This window comes from Halichoerus grypus, chromosome 7 (genome assembly GCF_964656455.1).
Source record: "Halichoerus grypus chromosome 7, mHalGry1.hap1.1, whole genome shotgun sequence".
Lineage (NCBI taxonomy): Eukaryota > Metazoa > Chordata > Mammalia > Carnivora > Phocidae > Halichoerus > Halichoerus grypus.
In genome coordinates this window covers 19123593-19151176 of record NC_135718.1, presented here as the reverse complement: position 1 = coordinate 19151176, position 27584 = coordinate 19123593, and the positions used below count along the sequence as shown (strand labels likewise).

The 27584-nt window shown below is 35.4% G+C and overlaps 1 protein-coding gene across 3 annotated transcripts; it reads left to right on the top strand.

Moving 5' to 3' along the window:
- Nucleotides 1-57: 57 nt before the first annotated feature.
- On the top strand, nucleotides 58-27584 carry PDCD4 (programmed cell death 4). Of its 3 annotated transcripts, none has more exons than XM_078077123.1 (12): nucleotides 59-212; nucleotides 4358-4464; nucleotides 10153-10455; nucleotides 12492-12586; nucleotides 14530-14643; nucleotides 17205-17426; nucleotides 19080-19177; nucleotides 20075-20189; nucleotides 23549-23656; nucleotides 23914-24024; nucleotides 24670-24809; nucleotides 26835-27584. In XM_078077123.1, the coding sequence occupies exons 2-12, from the start codon at nucleotides 4422-4424 to the stop codon at nucleotides 26893-26895; spliced, it is 1410 nt and encodes a 469-aa protein (XP_077933249.1). In that variant the 5' UTR covers nucleotides 59-212; nucleotides 4358-4421; the 3' UTR covers nucleotides 26896-27584. The 3 variants fall into 3 exon arrangements, with proteins under 3 accessions (XP_077933250.1, XP_077933249.1, XP_035954867.1); XM_036098974.2 differs by lacking the exon at nucleotides 59-212 and adding an exon at nucleotides 8488-8573; XM_078077124.1 differs by lacking the exons at nucleotides 19080-19177; nucleotides 20075-20189 and having other exon boundaries at nucleotides 58-212.

The window sequence follows — 27584 nt, the reverse complement described above, 5'->3', positions numbered from 1 at the left end:
CGCTCCACCGCCACGATTGGCCAGCGGGCCTCCTCGCTTCGGCCAATAAACGCCGCTCTCTCGCCCCCGTGTTACTGGGTAGAACTAAACAAAAACAAACAGAGCGAGAGGGGGCAGAGACGCTCTGAGGCGGCGGCAGAAGCTGAGCTGTGGGGTCTGGGCCGGCGGACCAGGGACCTGGGCGAGCAGCGGCGAGGGCGGCGGCCCGAGGGGTCAGTACCAGTGAGGCGGCTCGCACGCTCGGAACGACTGCGCTCTCTCCCTCAGCCCCGTCTCTCCTCGGAGGCCGCCGCACGTTGGGAGGGGGAGGGGGCCTGAGGCCGCGGCCGGGTCGGGGCCGGGTCGGGTGGGCGGGGGTCCGGCCTCCTCCTCCGAGCCCCGCAAGCAGGGCCGCGGGCGCCCCAACGCCGCGGGCTGCGGAGGGCGGGCCCCGGTTCCGTCCCGGGCCGGGGCACGGAGCGCGGCGGCGCCGGCCCGCCCCCTCCCGGACCCTCTCCCCGCTTAGCCGGGTGTGCGGGGCGCTAGCCAGCGAGGGGCTGCCCCTCATCCCCGCGAAGGCCGAGTTTTCATTCTTACTTTTGAGGGGGGACGTTGGGAGGCGTGTTTCTGGCCTGACTGAAATCCTGTGAGGAAGGTTCGCGCCCTCCCCGCCCCCGTGGCCTCCCTGGGGGACCCCGGCCCGCGCTCTGGAGCCCAGGCCCGGCCGCTCCAGTCCAGCATCCCCCGGGGCCGGCCTGGACTGGGGCCCGCGGGGTCCCGGCCTGCGCCCGCTGCGGAGAGCAAGGCCCGCCGCTGCGGGAGGGGCCGCTCGGAGGCGGACACTTGCCCGCCTCCCCGGCCCTGCGCGGACTTCGGGCGAAGGGTCGCTTTTTTAGTTTAAGTGAAAATCTCCCAGAGAAAACAAAGACAGGAAGGGAGCCCTCTTTCTGTGAAACGCAGGCCGGCCGTTTCTGCTGCATTCGTCAGTTTGGTGCTGCAGTGTACGTGAAGAGGGGTCGTGTGTCCCCCCCCCCCCCCCCGAGCTTCGAAAACTGTCTGCAGAAGTCAGTATCTCCGGGCTCCCATGCCCTGTGAGCACTGGCTATGTAACCAGCAACTGTGCAGTATCTGCAATGATTAAAACGATCAAAAATGTAGCGTCGTGTGAAAAAAAAAAAAAGTCACCGCCTGTTTTTACTTGTATTTTTACTGCTAAGTTTTAGAATTTTGGCATTCTTACTAATGTAATTTTTTTAGAAACCACCGTATACTTTTCTAAAAGGGGAGCACTGCAGATGCGTTCTAAATTTAATTACTGGTATTTATGTCCTTAACCTTCCTTCATTGTAGGTTTCTTAAATCGCTTACTATCTCATCAGGGATCTTGGAGTTATATTTTGATTGGTTCTTCTGTTGTAGTCATGAGAAAGGAAAAATAGTTGCCGGGAGTGCAAAAATAAATGACAATTTGATATTTTCTGTACTGCTTGATTTTGCATCATTGTGGTTGAATACTTTTAGCTGATTTTATTTTAAGTTGCTAATTAGCTGTGATTGTAGCCCTGGAATGAATACAAATAATTTTCTGGTTAGCATATGGTCTAAACTTGACTCCAGAAACTCAGAGTGGTTTATGAGGTATATTTCAGGAAACAGATTTTTTGGGGGGGGGGGTGGGGGGAGGGTGGGAAGGTGAGGCTCTGTCTCCTGGGGAATGTCATGACATTTGAATACTTCTGATTGTATGTTTCTGTAAAACACATTGAAGAAATGAAAACTTTAATGTTAGCCTTAATTTTGTCAAACTTCTGTGTATACTTTTGCTTTCTTATTGAAAATTTATTGTTTAGTTTTAAGGATGTGGCGTTTAGAATTTTTGCTTTATGTTTTTGCTAAGTTTGGGGCAAAAATCTTATGGATTGTTAAGTAAACTGGAAAAAAGCTCCACTACTTTGAAGAGAGGAAAAACATGCAATGTATCTTTATCTTTCTCTAAAATCTTAAAATGTCTGTGTTCCTATCAAGTGTGACTGAGTTCTTGATTGCGTTATCATTGCCTAAAGACACAGACAAGGCTTTTTTTTCCCCCCCTAGTTAGGATTACTTAATAAAAACAAATATGGTAAGTTATAGATGATAGTCATACCTAATAATTTTCTTTGCCCAACTGAATGTCTTTTGTGTAATAGTTTAAAATAAATATTATTTTTGGTGTTTGGAAAGTAGTATTTAAAGATTTGATACAACAATAAGAGTCTGTGTTTTAATAAGCTTCTGTCTGTTAGCCCTAAAAAAGAATCTTCTTGTGGGATATTAAAATCTCGGATTGAACTTGTGCAAGCAGTCCTGGATTGAGAAGGTCTGGGTTCTGGTTCTTCCATTGAGCAGCTGTCTCTCTTTGGACAGATCACCTACCTTCTCTGAATTTGTTTAGTTGTGTGCAAAGTGGAGTAAATAGCTCAAGATTGTTCTGAGAGGTACATGAAATAATGCCTGTAAAATTCTCTGTGAATTATAAAAGGCCTTATAAACATCAGTTATAATAATTTCATTTCCTTTAGTAGCTAGGTTCTGCAGAAAGTATTCTCTCAAAGACTTTTTAATGTAACTCTAGTTTAAAAAGCTCATACACACATTATAAGACATTTTCACTTTCCTATAACATGTAACTCATATAAAATGAAACAGATATGGCATTTTCAGACATGGAGAACACTAAATGCTTAGGTTTGTAAACATTTTTGTTTATATAGTTATATGAATTTCTATATACATATCTTTAAGGGTCATTTTTTCTCCCCTAAATCCAGAGTTGGTGGAAATTATGATATTGAAAAATCATTATATAGAATCACTTAAGTCTGTTTATTCTGAGTAGAATTGGAGAGTGGTCTCACCATTTTCTTAATTTCTTAAGTGGTATGATAGCATCCTGGTAGCCTAAGGATTATGCCATATTAAGAAGTTTATCATTGTAGCATTAAGGTGTGTTTATTTTTGTTTTACAAAATAATACCTTTTTCTGGATCAAAGGACTACAAACTTTTAAGATGTTAAAATAGTTTATATTAAGGAATTTAAAAGTTAGTTGAGGGGCGCCTGGCTGGCTCAGTCTGTGGAGCATGTGACTCAATCTCCTAGTCATGAGTTCGAGCCCCACATTGGGCGTAGAGTTTACTTAAAAAAAAAAAAAAAGTCAGTTGAGTCCCAGGAGGCATCATATATATTATGGTTAAATTTTCATTAATTTGTTCATTTTATATCTTGAAAGCACACTGCTAGTGAAATGATTGTAAGTGATTGGGAGGGCTTATATCTAACCTGTATGACTTGAACAGATCAATCAGTGCTTAAGTACTGTAAAACACTATTTTAAAAATATTTACAGAGAGATTCTAAAATCATTTGGTTACACCTTCTGGTAAAAGTTTTCATCAAAATGTATTTTGATAGTCTTTCAAGTAAGTTAGATTTATATCACTAAGTTAAATAAGATTTCATCAAAACCTTCAGCATTGATAATTTTTAAGCCATTTTGAAACTGAGGTCTATAATACTGAGATGCTAATGCCATTGTACTTATTTCTTTTTTAAAGGCGAGGGCTTTGTTTATTTTATTATATATTTTTAAGAGAGTGGGGGAGGCACCTGGCTGGCTCAGTCTGTAGAAGATGCAACTCCTGATCTCAGGGTTGTAAATTTGAGCCCCATATTGGGTGTAGAGATTACTTAAATATAAAATCTTTAAAAAAAATTTTTTTTAAATTAAAAAAAGAATGGGTTTTTCAGATTATGAAAATAATACTCTCATTGTAGAAAACACCATTTATAAAAATTTCTCCAAATCTCAAAGTCTTCTAACTGTAATTATGGACGCGTAGTTGATAAAATGGCAGACCTGTCTGCCTTCAGATACGTTGTAGTGTGAAAAATTAACACAGTCATGTGATATGCTTGATTAAAACTGTTGCTTGCATTTTGTAGTAGTTCTTACAATTCATTGGTAGTGAACTATCCAGTATTATGTACATCAGATTAATTATGAGTCCTGGTAGTCCTAAAAAATTTGGAGTATGTATATACTGCTTTAATTTGAAATAAACATGTATATGTTTATACATCTTTTACTTCCAAGTTAAAGGGGTGCTTTGGCACATTCAGAAACACGGGTTTTTTTTTTTTTTTTTGGACCCAGATACATTTGTCAGGAAGATTGAAACCAAATGTTAATAGTGGTAAACTATTTTTCAAAGTAAAGAGAGCTCTTTTTTGAAAAATGAAATTATGTGCTGATTTTTTTTTTTTACAGTGATTAAGTAAATTCAATTTACCTTAATTATGTCAGTTTGGAAGATACTGAAATTTTTTTCTTTTTAAGGAAATAGATTCCAAGGGAAGACTTCCATTAGTAATTTAATCAGTGCAAGTGACATTAAAGAACAATGGATATAGAAAATGAGCAAATACTGAATGTAAACCCCACAGGTAAGTAAGAATATTTTCAACCTTGACTGTATTATGAGCATGTTTGAGGTCTTACAAAATTTTATGAAAACATAGTATTAAAACCATCTTTACTTTAAAAACCATCTTATTCATACTACAAGAAAGTGAGTTATATTATTTTTAAAATCAAGTTTGTGATTTTTTTTAATATTTATTTATTTGAGAGAGAGAGAGAGAGAACAAGCTGGGGGGAGGGGCAGAGGAAGAGGGAGAAGCAGACTCCCTGCTGAACAGGGAGCCTGACTGGGATGATGACCTGACTGGGATGATGACCTGAGCCGAAGGCAGACGCTTAACCAACTGAGTCACCCAGGTGCCCCTGTGATTCTTCTTTTTATAGAAATTCTTCACATGTCCTTATTTTTCTGCCTATCCTTTCACATTCCATACATTCTTATTCTCCACTATTTATAATAAACTGTATTTAACAGAATGGAGAATAGTGAACCTGTTCATTAATATTTTCAAATGAGCTAGTGATTTCTATAATATAAACTCTTACTGGTATCTTTGATCTCTTTCCTAATTAATAATTTATATCTTATATTACCTATGTTATTTTTCTTGATTTTCCATGATGCTTCAATAGCACATTATCATAAAAATGGTTTTGTGGAATAGAGGCTTAAATGTTGAGTAACTTCAGACAACTTAAAATGTATTTATAACTTTCACAATAATCTTAATTAGGATTTTGCGATATTCTGAATGGTGAGAGCTTTTCCTATTGGTATATTTTAGATAATTCTTTGCTTTATAATTTTATTAGTATTGAAAAGATCACTGTTTTGTAATTTAAATATATTTATCATACTTCATTTTTTAATACTATAGTAGTTTTATTTTTTCAATGAATAATTCACTATGTACAAATTAATATAGTTTTCTTTGATCTGAACAGACACTTTGAAGTTGAAACCTCTTGCCATTTTGTAAGTGTGCTAGAAGATTATAGTTGAAAAAATTATTGCAATAATTAATGATTATTTTGGTGCTGCTATATACAATAGCTATGTGAATACTTGTTTTTAGGGTTATAAATGGGCATCATATTCCTGCTTCATTAAAGTGAGGATGGTAAAAATATATTTTAAGAATATATTTCACGTATAGATAATTGCTACTTTTCTGTACTGCCCAGTATGATAGCTACTAGCCACATGTGGCTATTGAGCACTTGAAATGTGACTTGTCTGAATTGAGATGTACTGTGGGTGCAAACACATTCCAGATTTTAAAACTTCATATGAATGAAAGACCTCAGTAACTCCCCCCCTCTTTTTTTTTTAAAGATTTATTTATTTATTTATTTGAGAGAGAGAGTGAGAGAGAGAAAGAGCACAAGAGGGGGGAGCGGGAGAGGGAGAAGCAGACTCCCTGCCGAGCAGGTAGCCCGATGCGGGACTCGATCCCGGGACTCCAGGATCATGACCTGAGCCGAAGGCAGTCGCTTAACCAACTGAGCCACCCAGGCGCCCCCCCCTTTTTTTCATTGCACTCTTTTTTTTATTATGTTATGTTAATCACCATACATTACATCATTAGTTTTTGATGTAGTGTTCCGTGATTCATTGTTTGCGTATAACACCCTGTGCTCCATGCAGAACGTGCCCTCTTTAATACCCATCACCGGGCTAACCCCTCCCCCCATGCCCCTCCCCTCTAGAACCCTCAGTTTGTTTCTCAGAGTCCATAGTCTCTCATGGTTTGTCTCCCCCTCCGATTTCCCCCCCTTCATTCTTCCCCTCCTGCTATCCTCTTCTTCTTTTTTTAAACATATAATGTAGTATTTGTTTCAGAGGTACAGGTCTGTGATTCAGTAGTCTTACACAATTCACAGCACTCACCATAGCACACACCCTCCCCAATGTCTATCACCCAGCCACCCCATCCCTCCCACCCCCCACCACTCCAGCAACCCTCAGTTTGTTTCCTGAGATTAAGAATTCCTCATATCAGTGAGGTCATATGATACATGTGAAAGACCTCAATAACTTTTTATATTGACTCTGTGTTCAAAGTCTATAACATCTAGTAGATTAAATAAAATATATTAAAATTAATTTCACCTGTTTCTTTTTAATGTGGCTACTAGGAAATTTAAAATTACATATTTGGCCTGCATTATATTTCTGTGAGACCACACGACTCTAAGTTTTACATATTTTGTTTTCTGTCTGTAACAAGTCCTAGTTCTTTTAACCCTGTTCTTGATGCCTGGCCAGAACTACCTTAATATAAAGGACTTGTAGTTCTTCAATACTTGGATGGGCCTAAGACAGACCTTTGCTATAAATTCTTCCTGTAGCAAATAGTCCCAAGTCAGACTAGTGTATTAGTCTGTTACTTTGGGGAAGTAGGTTGTTTGCTCTGACCTTCAGTTTTCTCATGTATAAAACTGGGGTACAAATGCCCTCTCTGTAGGTTTATTGTTAGGATTAAATGAGATTATAGTGTATGTGTGTCATGCCCATAGCACATATTTTGTATGTAACAAATGAAATGTGTTAATATTGTTAATTCTAATTATGCCAGTCAGTGGACCATTAATTGAAAATTTGATTATTGGCTTCTGTAATACTGTAAGTTAGATTGGTTACTACTGAGATACCAGAGGATTTAGAAGGGGAATTAGTACACAGTGGAAAACAATTTTGAAGTCACCATATTATGTACTCAGGTTTTTTATCTTTTATATTTTGGTTTTCTTAAAGTAAGATCAGTAGTGGTTATGGAACCCTAAAACCTAGGTAAATATGGGGCACCTAGATGGCTCAGTCGGTTAAGTGGCCAACTTTTGATTTCAGTTCAGGAGATCTTAGGGTCCTGGATTGAGCCCGGCATTGGGCTCCATGCAGACTCCATGGGGAGTCTGCTTGAGGATTTCTCTCCCTTTCCATCCTGCACCCCCTGCTCGCGTGTGCACTTTCTCTCTCAAATAAATCTTAAAAAAAAAAAAAACTAGGTAAATATGAATAGCAAAATACAAAAGAGTAATTGATAGAAACATGGGTTAAAAATAAGATCTAATAGATAAAATATACCTAGATGTGTTCTGCTGCAGTCGTATGAAGATATTTGAAAGGATATTAAAATAGTTGAAAATTGTGGGAAATGTGTTGAAATTGAATACTTTAGTACTCCAAGTGACAGTTTAAAGTGACATTTTATTGTAATTTGATGTCCTTTATCTTCTGGATGAGTTTAGTGGTTTTCCGTAATTATAGAATAATGAAAGCAATATGTTACAGGTAGATGTTTAATGTTTTCTTCAACGGCCTGCTCTTACTTGAAATTCCATCTAACTTGTCTGATCTCTGGTCTTTTTTTCTCCTTCCTCTTACTCTTCTGCTTCTCTGTCTTTATAATCACTCACTTGTCCTGTCTCTTTAGCTGTGACTACTCTGCTGTACTCTAGCTCAGTATTTTCTACAGTTATAATCTGAGATTTAAATGTGGATTTGAATCCTGGCCACAATCCTTTTTAGATACATAACTTTTCTATGAAACATCTTCTATCTGTAAATTGAGGATAAACAGCTTCATTATAGAGCTTCGTGAAGATTATAGACCATGTATGTTAAGTGCCTAGCATAGAACCTGGTATCTAGTAGTAATAACGATGACGGTAATGACAAAAGAAGTTGCACTACTGCTGTGACTACTACCGCTACTAGTAGTTGCAGTCGTTTAGTTATGATGGTGGTTGTGATGATGTCTCAAACTCACCCTCTAACTCTAACTTCCTGTCTTAGTCTAAAAACTTTTTTAAGACTACATTTCATGCTTCTTCTGTTTAAAAGCTCTTTATTTTTTCTTTGAGTGTCACTTTCTTATTTACCCCAAAGTTATTACTCTTGATCTTTTCAGTTAGTTAGTAATGGATTATTGTAACATTTTCTTTGCTGGTCTTCCATTTTATACTTTCTTTTTTTCCTAATATATTCTGTATTTCTCTGCTAAACTAATCCCCCCATCACTACCTATGATATCAAATCTAAGCTCTGACCGTTTGAATGTGGGAGTGGTCAGCGATTACTCTGATGATGTAAGCAGGGGCAAGATCATGAAGGATCTTAAGTTACAAGGTAATGAGTTTAAACTTTATTTTGACCCAGTGGGAATATCTTCAAAGGGTTTTCAGTGGGGGCATGTTTTAGAAAATCAGTTTTCATGCAGTTTGGAGATGGTTTGAAGATTGAAGGCACAGAGACTAGGAAACTAATGATGTAATTGGACTCTACTTACTGTTATGTTTGTTTTTTGATTACCAGAATGTTCTTAACTTTTATACTTTTTGTCAAGAATTATAAAGATTTCAACACATTTGTTTTTTATAGGTTGATTTAAAAAATTTTCAGTTTTAACATATTATCTTAAAGCATGTTAAAACCTATACACATGGACTTGACACAGTCTAATTACATTTAGGAAATGTAAAACCATTTGAGGGATTCAACTCTGACTTGAGTTAGCCATAATGAACAAAACTCTGGCTCAAGGGTAACTAATTCAGTAGTTCACTGACTTAGAAAATTTTCAGAGCGAAGCCAACTGTCTCCATGCCATTGATCTCCACAGATATTTGAGTTGATAGTATGAAGGATACTCTGTTAGGTGCTGAGTACAGAGAAGTACAGGTAAAGGCGTGGTTCCTCTTTTGAGGCTTATGACTTACTTGGAAAAGCAAGACTGCTACATAAATTAGAAATAAAGTGGTTTCCGTAGTGTAAATGAACGGTGTGTGGGCATTAGGGTCATTGTGGCTAGAATTGTTAGGAAAGATTTTTATGGAGGAAATAAAACTTGAGTATATCCTAAAGGATTTTGATAAGTGAAAAGAGCAGTGGGGATGACATTCTCAACGGGACCATTGGAAACTCCAAATATGTTGCTATCTTTCAAGGAATAATGTATAAATTTTATGTAGCCTGGAAGATTGTCAGAAGATGATAAGTGATATAAGTCAAGTTTGGAGAGGTGAATTAGAGCTTTGAAAGCAAGCTCCCTCCCCGCGCCCCCCCCCCCCCCAAGCTTTACCTTTGAAAGCAATGAATCCTCAACAGATCATTTATTTACCAAATACCTTTCAGGCTCTTTGGATTAGTAATATTTCCTAAGTGTCTGTAATTAATCATGAGTTGTTTGGGAAGTTATTTAAACACTCTCAACCTTAGTTTCCTTATCTGTATTAATGACCCTGTGTGTAATAAATAGCTCTCAAACTTGTGGGTAAATGACAAAACATCCAGCACAGTGCTAGTAGGCATTCTGTAAATAATAGTTTATCTTTCTTCTCTCAAGATTCTTAGTATTTTCTTACTATCTCCAATTGCTTAACTCTCTTAGCTCACAGAAGTCGAAAGGTTTTATCTGTGGTTGTATATTAACATAGATTTTATTTTCTAAACATATAACATGCTTTCATTAAACTTTGCTCACCAAAATTCACTGTCTTAGTTTACTTTCTATGATAATGTGAAAAGTAATCCTGTTTAGTTGTCATTTATTAGATCAAATCATATGAAATTGCCAATATGTGACTGTTACCTAAAAAATAGTAATTTCATGTGATTCAACCTAATATAGCTTAGGATGATAACTGATATAACAGTGGATGATTAAAGTACTTATGTAGTATTTTCTTTCTTCATTTTCCTCTTTAAGATCCTGATAATTTAAGCGACTCTCTCTTTTCTGGTGATGAAGAAAATGCTGGGACTGAAGAAATAAAAAATGAGATAAATGGAAATTGGATTTCGGCATCCTCCATTAATGAAGCTAGAATTAATGCCAAGGCAAAAAGGCGCCTGAGGAAAAACTCATCCCGGGACTCTGGCAGAGGCGATTCAGTCAGTGATAATGGAAGTGAAGCCCTTAGAAGTGGAGTAACTGTACCAACCAGTCCAAAGGGAAGGTTGCTAGATAGGAGATCCAGATCTGGGAAAGGAAGGGGACTACCAAAGAAAGGTTGGTATATTTCATGTCCAAAGAAACAAATAGAAAACAATATAACCTGATACTTAAATTATGGTTTCTTTGTTCTAGGAAGGCAAGAAATTTAAACAATGATAATGTAAGATTTTATGATTTATGTATGTTTTTACAAAGTAATAATCTGAGGACCATCCCACTTTTTCTTTAAGTTGAGCTTTTTTTCTGGAGGAGATTGTTTTCTTGAGCAGAACTTTATTTTTTTCAGCAAAATACACATGGATTTTTTTGTACAGTTATGAATTGTGCATGTATTCTCTAACTTTGCTTGAAAGTGGGGTCAGAAAATCATCATACCTGGGGGACCTGGCTGGCTCAGTCAGTGGAGTATGTCACTCTTGATCTCGGGGTCATGAGTTTGAGCCCCACATTGCAGGTAGAGATTACTTAATAAATAAAAGTTAAAAACAATTCATCGTACCTATTATCTAATGAATGTAATTATGTCCTTGGTTAAGAATATAGGATAAATATAAATTAGATTGGTAATAAGTGGATCAGAATTTTAATGATTTCGTAGGTCTGGTTCCGAGTTCGTTCGTTTGTTTGTTCTTTCGTTTCATTCATTCATTCATTCAATTTAATTTATTAAAAGATTTTATTTTTTAAGTAATCTCTATACCTAACATGGGGCTCGAACTTACAACCCCGAGATCAAGAGTTGCATGCTCTACCAAGTGAGCCAGTGAGGCGCCCCCCCGAGTTCTCTTCAGTTCTCTTTTGGATACTGGAGTGGAATGATCTATTTTTTTTTTTTTTAAAGATTTTATTTATTTATTTTGAGAGAGAGAGAGAGCATGAGTAGGGGGAGGGGCAGGGGGAGAGGGAGAGAGAGAGAATCCTCAAGCAGACTCCCTGCTCAGCGAGGAGCTGGACACGGGCTCCATCCTAGGACCCGTGGGATCATGACCTGAGCCGAAGGCAGACACCTAACCGAGGTACCCTAGGAGTGGTCCATTTTTTCACTGCTATGTCTAGTGCCTGGAGTAGTGACTAGCAGTTGTAGATACTTAAGTATTTGTTGGTGAGGGATGTTAGCTTTGGTCTGTGGTAGGGTTTTGATGTAATTTGGAGATTTCACAGCTTCTGAATGGTGTGAACTTCAATTTATAGCCTAGGATTCTTGTAAAATGTTTTTGTGATTGGTCAAAAACTGTTATTCTTGTTGAATGGCTCTACAACCATTGGTTAGATCAAAATGAATCCTAATAATCAGATTCTGTTTTACTCTAGTGTTGATATAAAATACAACCTCAAAAAAAGTTGGTGATACTGAAAAGTTCCTTAAAAATAATGTAATCTATTCAGCATTATAAAAATATTTCAATAAGTTTATGTAGAAAAACCACTTTGAAAGTTGGGATTGTTAAACTTCATCTGGTTAGTTTGTAAATAGAAGTACAGAGAAATAACGATCAGTGCAGTCAGTGCTTAAATAGCTTAGTTATTCGTAACATATTGCCAGTTGTCAAGTATAGTTTAATGTGTACTATTATATTTAAAGAGTATTTGACTTTGAAACACTTACAGTGGAAACTGTGCTTCTTTGTTAAGTAATTTCACCCTTACTGAGTTTCCTATGCCACATCTTATTGGCTCAACATACTTCTTTTTGTTTTGGTCTTATGAAATGTCAAATAAAATTTAGAGGTCAGCTACATTGTCACACCCTTTGGGGTCCCTGATATACATATTTTTCTGATCTTTATTTGTTTTGTTTTTGCTTTCATTTTAAAGCATCTGCCTTTTTAGTTTTAACTTTATAAGCTATTTCAACTTGATGTTTTAGAAATAGGTTATAAAATATATAATATCTAATCATGACTGAAAAAGCAGTGATCCAAGAAAAAAGGTTTAAAGTATAATTCAACTGGAGAAAAAACTGGCATAGAAATTAAAATGCAGTTTTTTAACTGTTAATTAATATCTGAATATCTAGAATTATTTCAGATTTCAGTTAAAATTTATGAACTATGAACTTTATGTTCTTTCTCAATTCTAAACTTTTTCAGGTGGTGCAGGAGGCAAAGGTGTCTGGGGTACACCTGGACAGGTATATGATGTGGAGGAGGTGGATGTGAAAGATCCTAACTATGATGACGACCAGGTATCAGTGTTTTACTTTATTTTTTTAATCTTATGTTTAAAATGCTAGTAAGTTTTTTGACTTCATGTCTGTAGTTTACTCATACATTTGTCAAATTATACATTCTATATCTATACTCTGTACCTGTCAAATCATGTATATATGATTTATAGTGTGTATATATATATATTATATGTATATATATACATATAATGTGTGTGTATGTATATGTGTATACACACATTAGTATCTGTATCTAAGTCATACATATACTCAGTCCTTTTGGACTTTTAAGTAAATTTTAGATTAGGAAACCACATTAACTGATAATGATATTTGTGTAATTTTCACTTCATTTGTGAAGTGAGTTAAAAGTAGGTCTTTACAGATTTACTTAGGATTATTGAGTTGATTTTTTTTTTTTTTTTTAGATTTTATTTATTTATTTGAGGCAGGGAGAGGGGCAGAGGGAGAAGCAGGCAGACTCCCTGCTGAGCAGGGAGCCCAATGTGGTCTCAATCCCATGCCCCTGGGATCATGACCTCAGCCGAAGGCAGACACTTAACGGACTGAGCCACCGAGGTGCCCCAAGTTGACTGTTTTTTTAAAAAAATATTTATTTATTTGAGAGAGAGAGAGAGATTGGGAGAGGAGCATAGGGAGAGAATCTTCAAGCAGGCTCCCTGCTGAGTGTGGAGCCCGCCGTGGGGCTCGAACTCAAGACCCATCACATCATGACCTGAGCTGAAACCGAGTCAGATGCTTAACCAACTGAGCCACCCAGGCACCCCCAAGTTGACTATTTTTCAATAAATTCTGTTGAATTAATATAGTTTCTATAGTAATGATAATTGAGAAGAATATATATTCTTTTGAGTATCATAAAAGAGTTACAGATATTAGGTTCCTTTTAAAATATTACTCTTCAGGATGGTAACTCTATGGTAAATTTTATTTTGGGAACATGACCATCTTTTTTCAATGTTGAGAATGTAAATTTTGTTTTTCTTCCTTCTGCTGTGCCTTTTATTCCCATGACTTACTCATTCCATAACTGGAAGCCTGTATCTCCTACTCCCCTTCACCAATCTTGCCCCTCCCCTCTGGTAACTGTCAGTTTGTTCTCTGTGTTTACAGGTCTGATTCTTTTTTGTTTATTTGTTTTTGTTTTAGATTTCCACATATGAGTGAAGTCATGTGGTATTTGTCTTCCTCAGTCTTATTTCACTTAGGTCCATCCATGAGAATGTAAATTTTTAATAGATTTTATAATGAACATATATATATTTATTTTTTAATGGAAAATTTCTAACTTATACAGAAGTAGGATAGTGTAACGAACATGCTTGTACTTGTCTCCCAGCTTTACCAACTTCAGTAATTAATAACTCATGGTCAGTCTTGTTTTATCCTGTACCTCCGTTTATTTTTCCTCTTGTATTCCCCTGCATGCACTCCCCACGCCCATGCTCTGAATTATTTTGAAACAAATCCCAGACATTATGACATCTTTTTTTTTTTTTTAAGATTTTATTTATTTATTTGACAGAGACACAATGAGAGAGGGAACACAAGCAGGGGGAGTGGGAGAAGCAGGCTCCCCGCTGAGCAGGGAGCCTGATGCGGGGCTCGATCCCAGGACCCTGGGATCATGACCTGAGCCGAAGGCAGACGCTTAACGACTGAGCCACCCAGGCGCCCCTATGACATCTTTTTTAAAGTACTGTCTTTGCATGAGATAATTCATGGTGATGAGAATTTTAGACAGGAAATTACCAGGGTATATGTTAGATTGTTTTTATTCCATATTGTTTGTATATACTTATCTATTTTAGCTAATTGTTGGACATGGAAATATTTCTAAGAACATAAAAAAAAATAAGTAAAAAACTAAAAACAAATTTCAGTTTATATGAATATTTTGTTCATTAATTTATAACTCTTTCACCTCCTTTCCCTCCTAGGAGAACTGTGTTTATGAAACTGTAGTTTTGCCTTTGGATGAAACAGCATTTGAGAAGACTTTAACACCAATCATACAGGAATATTTTGAGCATGGAGATACTAATGAAGTTGCGGTAGGTTTAAAATTGCAAGTATGATTTATTTAATACAGGAAAGAAAACACTATTAAAAGCAGAACATCATATCCAAAATGATCTTGGATCACTGAATAAGTTTAAGCATTTTCTTTTTTTTTTTTTTTTTTTTTTTAAAGATTTTATTTATTTATTTGAGAGAGAGAGAATGAGAGAGAGCACATGAGAGGGGGGAGGGTCAGAGGGAGAAGCAGACTCCCTGCCGAGCAGGGAGCCCGATGCGGGACTCGATCCAGGGACTCCAGGATCATGACCTGAGCCGAAGGCAGTCGCTTAACCAACTGAGCCACCCAGGCGCCCCGATTTAAGCATTTTCTTTTGCACAGATGAATTTCTAAGAAATGGAGTAAAATTTCCTTAATATAGATTAGTTCTTTCCTATTTGGGATGTGATGAGGGCTATATGCCATTTCTTTCCCTGAAAAATGGCAAAGTAATATTTTAATAATTTTTGCAATTATATATTTTTGTAATTGATAGTGTATAAAATAATATTAACAATTTCAGGCATCTGTGGACCTTCTCAAACCTCTTCAGGGATCTCAGTTAAAAATGATTGATTTAGTTCTCTTTTTTTGACGTTTATTTCAATGCTCAGGATTAAGATAAAATTTATCTTTGTATTCTGCCCAAAAGAAAAAGAACACAAAGATACAAAGATTTGAATAAGAATGTATACAGAAACCAAGAGAACAAATGTGTTTTTGAAACATAATTTGCATGGGAACATTTCCTGTGTTATGAATTGTTCATAAAGTAAATCTAAAAAGGAAAATAAAACTACCTAACTAGAATTATGGACTTAAAGTACTAAAATTGCAACTCTTTTTATTTTTTATTTTATTTTTTTTAATTGCAACTCTTTGAAAGGCTTTTATAATTTACACTCTTATACTTCAGACTGGGCTTTCTTGGTTTGTCTGATACTGTGAGGTCTGATATCCTTAGATTTGTAGGATTTAAATATAAAACAAATATTTTTTCAGTGCATACCATGTGAAGGAATTTGTAATAGGTGATTCCTGCCCTTATGAAGCTCAGTCAAGTGAGGGAAGTGATATATATAATGTGAAGCCTTCTATTTTAGAGGAAGAGTTTAAGTCCTGTAAGGGTAGACTATTGAAATCCTATCTACCTAGCATGGGACTAGAGGTATACTATGTATTTATTAACTGAGTAGTACTATAAGCAGAGTGTTATGGAAGCATAAAATGGAGAGTAATAGAAAAGATGATTCTGAGCTATGTAAGAATGATGAGAAGTTTGCCAGGGTAAGATGGTTGAAGAGTTTCCCAGAAAGGAGAAGTATCATGTTTAAAAGCAGTGAGTGAGTTGTTCAAGCCCAGTCCAGGACACCAGTTAGGTGGCTGTGACAATAGTTTTAGCACCGTTTTAGTAGTATAACATGGTTTAAATACTCTGAGAACTGTAAGTAAAAAGGAAGGCACTCTAAGTAGCTTGTAGGGTCATACTGCCTGTGTTCCACTTCCAACTTGGCCACTCCAGTTATATGTCTTCAGCAAATACTTAATTTTTCATTGGTTTGGGTATGAGGACAATACCTCCCTGAAAAGGGTTGTTTTGAGTCTTAAATAAGATCATAGAAACTAAAGTGGCTGTTACAGTGCTTGATACATTATATACCGTAGTTAGTATTAGCAGCTGCTATTATTATTATTATTATTTTTTAAGATTTTATTTATTTGACAGAGAGAGACACAGCGAGAGAGGGAACACAAGCAGGGGGAATGGGAGAGGGAGAAGCAGGCTTCCCGCGGAGCAGGGAGCCCGACGCGGGGCTCGATTCCAGGACCCTGGGATCATGACCTGAGCCGAAGGCAGACGCTTAACGACTGAGCCACCCAGGCGCCCCAGCTGCTATTATATTTTTAATAGGAAGTTTTAACTTAATCCCAGCATTTAAAGAAATAATTCCACTTAAAAACAATAGTTTAAGATCTCCTTTTAAACTTTATATGAACAGTATAAAGTAAGCTTTAGTGTGAAGAGAAAACTTAGAGGAAAAGTAGATTATATAAACAGCTTACGATAATGTAAAATGAGTCTCACCACAAATATTCATAGAAGAATATTCCTAGAAATGAGGAGCGCCTGACTGGGTCAGTCGGAAGGGTATGTGACTATTGATCTTGGGATCGTGAGTTTGAGCCCCATGTCGGGTATAGAGATTACTTACATAAAAAAAAATTTAAAAAATTGTAAGACACAGGGGTAATTAATTCCTAACACCAAACTTATTAGCAATATATAGTTTAATCCTGTTTTAGGTGTAATTCCCATTCTTGAGTTTAGTGCTGTTCAGATAGTAAAAGCTTGACAAAGTGGATCAATATCTAATTTAGATGCACAGAAAGATGTATTTATCTTATCCTACAAAATTGACTGCTTTTCCGATTATTTCCAAAGGGGAAAAGGTAAGGATATATGGATAAAATCTTGAATTTTCAAAAATAAAGTTATATTGAATTAAAAACAGTGACATATACTTTTTAGTTAGGTTTTTTTTTTTTTTTTCATAGGAAATGCTAAGAGATTTAAATCTTGGTGAAATGAAAAGTGGAGTACCAGTATTGGCAGTGTCCTTGGCATTGGAGGGAAAGGCTAGTCATAGAGAAATGACATCTAAGCTTCTTTCTGACCTTTGTGGGACAGTAATGAGCACAAATGATGTAGAAAAATCATTTGACAAATTATTGAAAGATCTACCTGAATTGGCATTGGATACTCCTAGAGCACCACAGGTTTGTATGACTCTTCTTTTTATTCATTCTCTCCCCCATTACACTTCAAATTATAGAAATAATACATGCCCCTAGGAAATTTTAGTAGATAAAGAGGACAAAATGACCCATATTTTTTACCACACAAAAAGAGCCCTCTGACATTTTAGTGTATTTTGTCTAGCTGTTCTTCTTTTCTTTTTCTAATACGGTTTTCATCATACTATAATTTTATATCCTGCTTTTCCACCCATGCTCTGTATAGTTTGTAGGTCATTTTTTTTTTTTTTTGCTGACTATATTTTCTGTTACATGTGGTTAAGCCGTTGTATGAGCTAGGATTTCAAAAATATGTAGATTGTTATAATTGAAGATTGAATTGGCTTGACTGATATTTATTATAAAAATAATCATAAATAAGTCTGTACCCTTTTGTAGCTTTGTGGGGAAATAATTAGAAAATCATGAATTTGTTTCTATTTAGATTCTGTCCTCAAAGTCTTATGCTTTTATTAGATTTAATACATGCTGATACTATAATGTGACTTTCTGGTTTGAAATTGAAAATGTGTGAAATTGTTGCTAATTACTTAACCAAAGTTTTAAATAAGGTAGGAGCATTTTACTTAAACATCAATTTAGGAATAGGGATAGGTAGGTTAATTCCTAAATGCTGTTTCTGTTATACTTTTCTATGACAGACAGTAGTCTGTGTAAGGTATTGAGCAATGATTCAGATGTGGACTTTTTTTTTTTTCTTTTTATAGCAGTACTCATATATTAAAAAAATAATTACATAAATTCATATAATGGAATTTTTGAAAAATAAAGGTCAAAAGGAAGCAAGGCCAGCAAAAATAACCACTGTTAACATTTTGGTGTTAAATCTATTTTACTTTCTGTGGGTATATATCAATGTATGGTTTTTATATATCCTTGCATTTTTTGTTTTAAAGAAAGTGGAATTATACTGTATATGCTATTTTATAAACTTGATTCTTCTTACACCATAAAATGTGGTAAACGTATTTCCTAATGGTCACATAATGTACCATCTTATGTATCATTTAACCACACCTTTATTGTTAGACACTAGAGTCGTTTCCAATTTTTATAAGAAATAATGCTATGAAAAGGAGTGCCTGGCTGGTTCAATCTGTGGAGCGCATGTGACTCTTGGTGTCAGGGTCATGAGTTCAAGCCCCACATTGGGTATGGAGCCTACTTTAACAACAACAACAACAAAAAGAAGTAATGCTGTGAATACACTTTCAGACAAATTTCTACACCAAGTTTTCTCCATACAATAAATTCTTTTAATCAGTTTTTGAGAAAACCTAGTCCCATTTTTTTGTTTGTTCTCTTGAATTTAGGCCATTGGCTTAACAAGTAATTTTGATGATACACTATGTTCCAGGCAGTGTGCAGAGGTGTTGGGGGATTAGAATTGAACAATGTGCCCCCCCCACCATGGTGCTTATCTTGAGGGGTGAGTTGTAGGAGAGTATGCTGAGCATAACTAGCAGGTGCTAAATAGATGTCTTTGAATATTACAGTATATCTTAGATATTGACTGTGTAGTTCAGCCAGTCTTCATCATTTATGCGTTTAGAAATTGTGTCCTATAAAGGTTTTAGATTTTTTTATATAGCTTTTTTTTTTTTCTTATTGTAGTTGGTGGGCCAGTTTATTGCTAGAGCTGTTGGAGATGGAATTTTATGTAATACCTATATTGATAGTTACAAAGGAACTGTAGATTGTGTACAGGCTAGGTAAGTAAATTAATTTTTCTACTTAGAATTTCAAAAGAGGGGAAATTCTACAGGATTTTATTGAAATGACATTTGGATTATTCAGACATTGTGTTTGTCATTTGTGTGCATTCTCCACTGCTAAAACAAAATTGAGAGATTGTTGACATGATATAACAGGAAGAGGACAGTACTATAATGTAGAAATTTGGGATTAGCTAAACCTAGCTACCTTTATGTCAAACCACTCTTCTCTGGGCCTCAGTTTCCTTATTTATAAAATGGAAGGATTGGACTGAGAATATTTAAGGTCTGTTCAAGTTTTTACATTCTGTAATTATTTCATATTCTAGTAGGATGGACAGTATTAACAAAGGAACCCCATTTTCTATTTTATATTTATCTGCTACAGTAATATTAGGAAATAATGTTTTTCACTCTTGTTCTTTGGTATAATTTTAGGCTAAATGTAATATTTGGGAGTCATCCTGTATGATTTTTATAACTTTCTGGAAACTTAGATTTGGTCTTAGCCATGTGTTAGGTTTTCTCAGGTGTAGATGTTAACTTAATTTTCTAGGACTACTCAGATCAGAGTGGAATGGTTGCCCTGGTGGGAAGGCATAGATCTATGTAAAAGTTTAGTTTTATGCAAAATGTTTCTCCTCAGGATAGATGAATTATTTTGTAATAAGGTTTTAGATTTTTGTGGATTGAGAAAAGAAGAGAGTATGAGAATATTAACATGAAAAGCAACTGTTTTTTTGTTCCCAACTTTTTATTTTAAAAAGTAGTTTTTTAAAAGACCTTTGAATTTTAGGTTGCTTTTAGGTTACGTGAAAGCTTTTAGGTCAGCCTCAAGCATGTCCAAGTTGCCAGAATTATTTATTGTTGTTATTTATTTATTTATTTTGGTAGAGCTGCTCTGGACAAGGCTACTGTGCTCCTGAGTATGTCTAAAGGTGGAAAGCGCAAAGACAGTGTGTGGGGTTCTGGAGGTGGGCAGCAGTCTGTTAATCACCTTGTTAAAGAGGTAACTACTGGGTATTGTCTTTAACTTAATTTACATGTATTTCTCTAGGGAAGTAAACTATGCCCTCTAGCTGGTATTTCTGCAGACAAAAATTAAGTTCAGTCTTAAAGCTACACATGGAAAATTGGATAACCTTTGTATATTTAGCTTTATACCCTAGTGCTATAAATTACACAAGAATTATATAATTGTTACTAAATTTTTATGGTTTCCCTGACTTAAAAATAAGACTGAGTTAAGTTAAAAGGGCTTTCATAAGAAGGCTGTATTTGAACCTCAAAGGAATGCCTGAAGTCTTTTCTTATATTGGTGTTTAAAATTTTTCAAATACTGTCAAAGTAAGACTTTCTATTTTATAGTTACTCAGTAAATAACTACATTTTTATTTTTTTTTATTTTTTATTTTTTTAAAGATTTTATTTATTTATTTGACAGAGAGAGACACAGCGAGAGAGGGAACACAAGCAGGGGGAATGGGAGAGGGAGAAGCAGGCTTCCCCCTGAGCAGGGAACCCGATGCGGGGCTGGATCCCAGGACCCTGGGATTATGACCTGAGCCGAAGGCAGCCGCTTAACCGACTGAGCCACCCAGGCGCCCCAATAACTACATTTTTAAATGAGTAATTTGAAACTGGATACTCTGAGATCATAAGTTATGAATTATGAACACTAGAGTAGATCAGAGTGGTAGATTTTTGTAAGGAAGTTCGCTACCTGTATGCATGCTTTAAAAGTAAAAATGATTGATTTTTGCATTAAAATGCCAGATTTATTCTCTGTGGATCTTTTTTTCTGGCAATAAAGTAATGTTGTATAACAGGAAACCAGAAAAAGTGTTTAATCTTATTTGCGGATTGTTAAGAAAATTAGAAGATTTATATAGCTCATGTGCTTCTGATTTTTGAGTATATTCTTTTCATGTGACTATAGTTTCGATATTTAATCTTTTAGTGATATGTGTACTTAGTTTGGGGGTTAAGGAGCTGAAAGTATAGATTTTGACCAGTTTGCTTTTATATATCTTAAAGTAGATAAGTTGGTGTTTGTAATGTCATGATTGCAACATCTGGTTTTAAAAAACTTTTCAAGTTGTTGGGAAGATTGGGTATAAACACAGTCAAGATACCAGGGCATTTTGGCAAGATTATGACATAAAAGGCATCTAGATGGGAAAGGAAGAAGTAAAACTTTATCTTTATTCCCAGATGACATGATCTGCATATAGAAAATCTGAATGAATCTACAAAAAAACAAAAACCAAACTGTCAACTAATAAATGAATTCAGCAGGGTTGTAGGATATAAGATCAATATACAATATTCAGTTCTAGTTCTGTACACTAGCAATGAATGTTTTGAAGTGAAATTAGGAAACAATTTCTTTTTTTTTTTTTTTTTTTAAAGATTTTATTTATTTATTTGAGAGAGAGAGAATGAGAGAGAGCGAGCACATGAGAGGGGGGAGGGTCAGAGGGAGAAGCAGACTCCCTGCCGAGCAGGGAGCCCGATGCGGGACTCGATCCAGGGACTCCAGGATCATGACCTGAGCCGAAGGCAGTCGCTCAACCAACTGAGCCACCCAGGCGCCCAGGAAACAATTTCTTTTACAATAGAATAAAAAATACTAAAATATTTAGGAATAAATTTAACAAAACAAGTGTAATTCTTATATACCAACAACTGCAAAACATTGTTGAAATAAATTAAGACCTAAATAAATAGAAAGATACTCAGATATCCTACATTTATGGATTGGAAGACGTAATATTGTTAAGGTGGTAATACTCAGGGCCCTTGGCTTTCTCAGTTGGAGGAGCTTGTGACTCTTGATCTCAGGGTTGTGAGTTTAGCCTCACGTTTGGTGTAGAGATTACTAAAAAAAAAACAAACTTGAAAAAAAGATGGTAATACTCCCCTAAAATTAGTATTTTGAGAAACTGTCAAACTATTTTATGTGAATTATCTCAATCAGAAAATAGTCAAGATAAAAATTGGAATAAAACTACCAATATGAGTTTAAGGTTCACATTATTTGGATATTCATGTCTTTTTACATGGAGGGATGAGTTGGACAAAGAGACTTTTAGAAATGTATACATGTATTTATAATTTGTCATTCTCAAAAAGATTCATGGAACTTAACGGGAAGCATTTAAATACTTAAAGTTGCATAACAAAGTTACAGAACTCTAAATGATATAATTTAAATAATAAAATGTATTAATTTACAAGTATAAAGTAAAAACATGTTATTCAAGTGCCATGCTTTAAATATTTACTTTCCTAAAGCAGGATAATAGGAATTACTCATTAGGATGTATTCTACTGATAAATTTTACTTTACCTTTCATGAAAATACATTGCAGAAGTTGAAGTCAAAGATACTTAAATGAGATTATTTACTTCATTCAGCCAACATTCATTGAGTGTGTACTAGGTGCAAAGGTGATTTTAACAGGCAGTGTATTAGGAAGAACATTCTTGTTGAAGTTCTTATGCTGGAAAACTTTTTCCTCCTTTTCTCTGGAGCCATAGAGGTTATTGTATTTGAACAAGAAAGTCAAGTCTTGCCTCTTTAGCTACAACTAGAAGCTGAACTACTGATGAACATCTTAGATAATTGGTTTCAAATCCTTAGCTGTAGAGAAAAGAGAAAGTATATGGATATTTTGCTCTGTTATCATCACTCATTTTTTTGGCTGCCAGTGCACTATTATTAAGGTCATCCTGATGGAAGTGAAAGTTTGTGACACTTTATTAAAAATATATCTTGAGACTTTCAGTCAGTGCCCTCTAGTGGTCTTTAAAATTCCTTGTTTTATAGCGAGCATTGAAGCATTATGGTCACAACTCAGGCCATGTACATCTTAAGTCTACTCCTAGATCTCAGTGATTATTAAGACACACTGAAGCACTGCATTTTCTTTATAATTATGAACCACTTAAAAATCGGGGGTTTACTTGTTAATTATGAAAAAAAATCTGTTGTGATAGTGTTGTGTCAAGTCTGTATGTTCTTACACTGTTTGTGATCGTCTTTGGGAGTAAGTAAATCCTATGGGCAAAAAGCAGTTTTTTTTTTCTTTTTTCTTTTAAATTAGGAATTCTAGGGGCGCCTTGGTTGCTCAGTCAGTTGAGCATCAGACTCTTGGTTTTGGCTCAGGTCCTGGTCTGGCAGTTGTGGGATGGAGCCCCACCTCGGGCTCTGTGCTTGGTTGGTGTGGAGTCTGCCTCATCTCCCTCTTCCTCTGTGTGCATGTGTGCACTCTCTCTCTCTCTAAAAATGAATAAATAAAATCTTTAAGAAATAAAAAATAAAAACTAGGAATTCTAACATATCTCAATTTTTAAATTTAATAGATTGATATGCTGCTGAAAGAGTATTTACTCTCTGGAGACATATCTGAAGCTGAACATTGCCTTAAGGAACTGGAAGTACCTCATTTTCACCATGAGCTTGTATATGAAGTAAGATTACTTGATTACTTTGACATTCCAAAGAGAATTATTAAGTGTTCCTTTTTGTACCACAATGACTTAATGCTTCTTTAATAGCATACATCTTTTTTTTTTTTTAATTTTAATGTTAAGGGAGTATGTTGTTTTTAAATTTTTATAATGATTATAATTACATATCAGACAAAAGGAATCTGATACATTTAGGAGCAGTTTCTTTATATGAATTAATGACCAAACATTTGTTCATTCATTCATTCAATTTTTAGGCCATTGTAATGGTTTTAGAGTCAACTGGAGAAAGTACATTTAAGATGATTTTGGATTTATTAAAATCTCTTTGGAAATTTTCTACCATTACTCTAGACCAAATGAAAAGAGTAAGTATAACATTATTTTGAACAATTTTAGGCTTATACCTTAAATGTATAATGATTGAATAAAGATTATGAATTATCAGTGAAATGTTCTTTTAGGTATGTTTAATAGTACTGTGCCTGTAGTTTGTTTGTTTTTTTAATGGTTGTGATTATGTTTGACCTCTTGTAGCCATTTCTTAAAAGTAACACTTTAGTGGGTTTTTTGAAGATGTGATTGTTCTTCCTCAAGAGTTCTGCTTTTAAAGATACGATAGTTTCTATTTTATATCTAGAAACAAACATGAATGTGATCTTTTAACAAATATACTTTAAAGTATTTAATTTATTCTGATTTAAAATATTGGTGAGGTTCTTACTTGCCTTATATTTTTTAGAAGTCTAGTAAATGTATATAGAGAAGTAGATGGTGAAGAAGTATGTCCAGTGTCTGATGGATGTCTACCTAAACTCTTTTGAGAGAAGTTTTAAAGAAGACATTCTATAACAAATATACCTGCTGTCTATACTTTTCAAGGATCAGATCTGACTTCATTCTAATTTTATGAACAGTTAAGGCCTTAAATGCAGCTTGATGACAATGATGGGTTGTATGGCATTATGTATTTCATACGGGCTAACATTCTGTATATAATTTTATTGTTTTAGGGTTATGAGAGAATTTACAATGAAATTCCAGACATTAATCTGGATGTCCCACATTCATACTCTGTGCTTGAGCGATTTGTAGAAGAATGTTTTCAGGCTGGAATAATTTCCAAACAACTCAGAGATCTTTGTCCTTCAAGGTACTTTATTACTTTTTTCACATAAGATACTGGCTGAGTGCTTGGGAAGGCTAAGCTAATTTTCTGTCATTCCAGAAAAATTCTGGAATTCTGTCAGAAAAATAACATCTCCCCTAAAGCCACTCAAGAATGAAAATGATCTATTTTGAGTTTATGGAAAAACAAGGGCAAAGCTTATTTTGCCCCCTTGTAAATCTATACAGGGCTACTTCATGAAGCCCTTGTTCACTGGAAGGAAACTAGCTTTGTGTAGTAGTTCTGTGTACCAGGCTCTGTTCTAAGTACTTGAAATATTATTTCAGAATAGATATTATCACCAATAAGAGGAGAAAATTGAGGTTTAAGGAAGTGTAGTATACTTTTCCTAAGGTCACACATGGTAGAGGCCAAGGATGAATCCAGACCTTTCCTGGCTTCAAAGATCTAGGCTCATTCCTGTACTCCATGTAACTAACTTCCTTTTTCTCCTTCATGGAATGGAGAATTAAGGCTAATTGGATCTTATCTCATTCAAAGTGGATGTGTGTGATTCCTTGGAGATGATATATTTGTGCTACTAGAATCGTAACTCTTTAGGAGTTGCTGAGTTTTTTTTGTGGTTAAAATGAAGCTTATAATGAAGTTTATAAATAGATATGTTAGTAATAGCTAAACTTGAGTATGGTGTATGTCTGCTTTATGTGCATTTTAAGTTTTTGTAATTTTTAATCTGAAAAAATTGCAAAGCTTTGTTTTTATTGAAGTTGATTGTGAGAATTAAGTCTTAGAAAAAATAGTTCCTAGTAGTGTCTTTTCCTCTAGAAAGTTTAGATGCCGTTGAGAGAGAAGGAGGAAGATAGAGTTTAATGGCTCTGATAAAAATGTTTTAAAATACAGATCTCTAAAAATACATACATAGATCTCTGCTTGGTGATGGCATCATTTATGTGCCAAGTGGTATACATCAGTAAATACTGTCAGCTTTGGTAAGGTTCTTGATACTTACTGCTTTGTTCCCCATCTCAGTCTCTAATATTATAGTCTGAAGCCTTTATGTGCAGGAAAATGTAGCTGATTTCCACTTAGACTTAGTATGAAAAGGGGTCAACACCTTGGCACTAGCTTTTTAAACTTCTCAGCTTCTGTTCAGAAGTCTAACTGGTCATTTCTATTGTGGCTTTACTCTAAGGATCAGTTGAGGAGATACCTAAATGTTCTTTGTTTGCCATAGAACTGTGACTTTTTATCCTCTACCCATTAGCTTATTTGGGTGAAGTGCACATTTGTATGTGGTCTTGAATGCTTGTGCATGTTGGTTTATGGTCAGAGAATGAGGGCTAATCCTGAGCAAACTCTGTTTTCCACTTATTGCTTTAGGCTGCTGGTCAACTATTTCTCCTGGGTTGTTGGCTACTGTGTATAGCTACATATACAGCATAAGTGTGGTTATAATTATGAAGCAAGGTCTCTTGAGTTTGAAATAGTAGGAATTCCAAAATGGGGCATAGACTGCAATTAATTGGATTCTGATTTGTTTCTGCATGGACAGGTTATGGCTTTTCTACATTTGAGAAAAAAACTAAAAAAAATTTTTAAACATGGATATTTTCATGGGTTCTGTAGCTCTAGTTTGCATAATTCCAAGTCATGTTGGTGTTTCTTTGGCTCACTGTTTAGTTTTCAAATAATACTAATAACATAGTAGGAGTAAATATTAAAATTCTAAATAGCATGTTTGCTTTATATTTTAACTTTTTAACATGACTCCATTTGGTCAATAACTTGTTTTAATAAGCTTTTATTTAACTAAAAACTGCCTAGATTAGCGTTCATTTGATTTGTTAATATCCTAGGATATGTATGTAGCCTTTGGGAAAGAGTCTTTCTCAAAAGAATTAGAGGTATGCTCACTTTTTTTTTTTTTTTTTTTAAACAATGAAACCCTTCAAAACCTAATGACTAACAAAAGAACCCAAAGGTGTTTTTGGTTTTGATCTGTAGTCAGAATTGGTATCCATTTTCATGCTTGTGTTCTTTTCATTACAGGGGCAGAAAACGTTTTGTAAGTGAAGGAGATGGAGGTCGTCTTAAACCAGAGAGCTACTGAATATAAGAACTCTTACAGTCTTAGATGTTATAAAAAAAAAATATAAATATATCTGAATTGTAAGAGTTGTTAGCACAGGTTTTTTTTTTGTTTTTTTTGTTTTTTTTTTGAAGCACTTGTTTTGGGTACAAGGCGTTTCTGAAATTTTATAAACTTACAATTTAAGGGGAATTTTTAAAGGAAGTGTTTTCTTTTTATCTTTTTCTTTTTTTTCATTTGAGGGTGTTAAGGAGGGACAGAAGAGTAACCACTTCTTAAGTGGAATATTCTCATAAGCTACCTTTTGTAAGTAAGTGCCATGTTTATGACCTAATCATTCCAAGTTTTGCATTGATGTCTGACTGCCACTCCTTTCTTTCAAGGACAGTGTTTTTGTAGTAAAATCACTGGTTTATACAAAGCTTTATTTAGGGGGTAAAGTTAAGCTGCTAAAACCCCATGTTGGCTGCTGCTGTTGGAATACTGTGCTTTGGGAGTTAAAAACAAAAAAAAGTTATTTGTTTGTCTTAAAGAATTTTAAGAAAATGAGTTAGTCATAAGACTTATCATTTTTCCAGGGAACATATTGATTGGTCTTAAAGACTAGACAGTTAAATAAATGGTGGCTGGAACATCTATTTTTCTACAAAACTGGAAAAATGAACCCGGTTCTTAAAAGAATGTATGACAAAATAAAACATGTGAAGCAG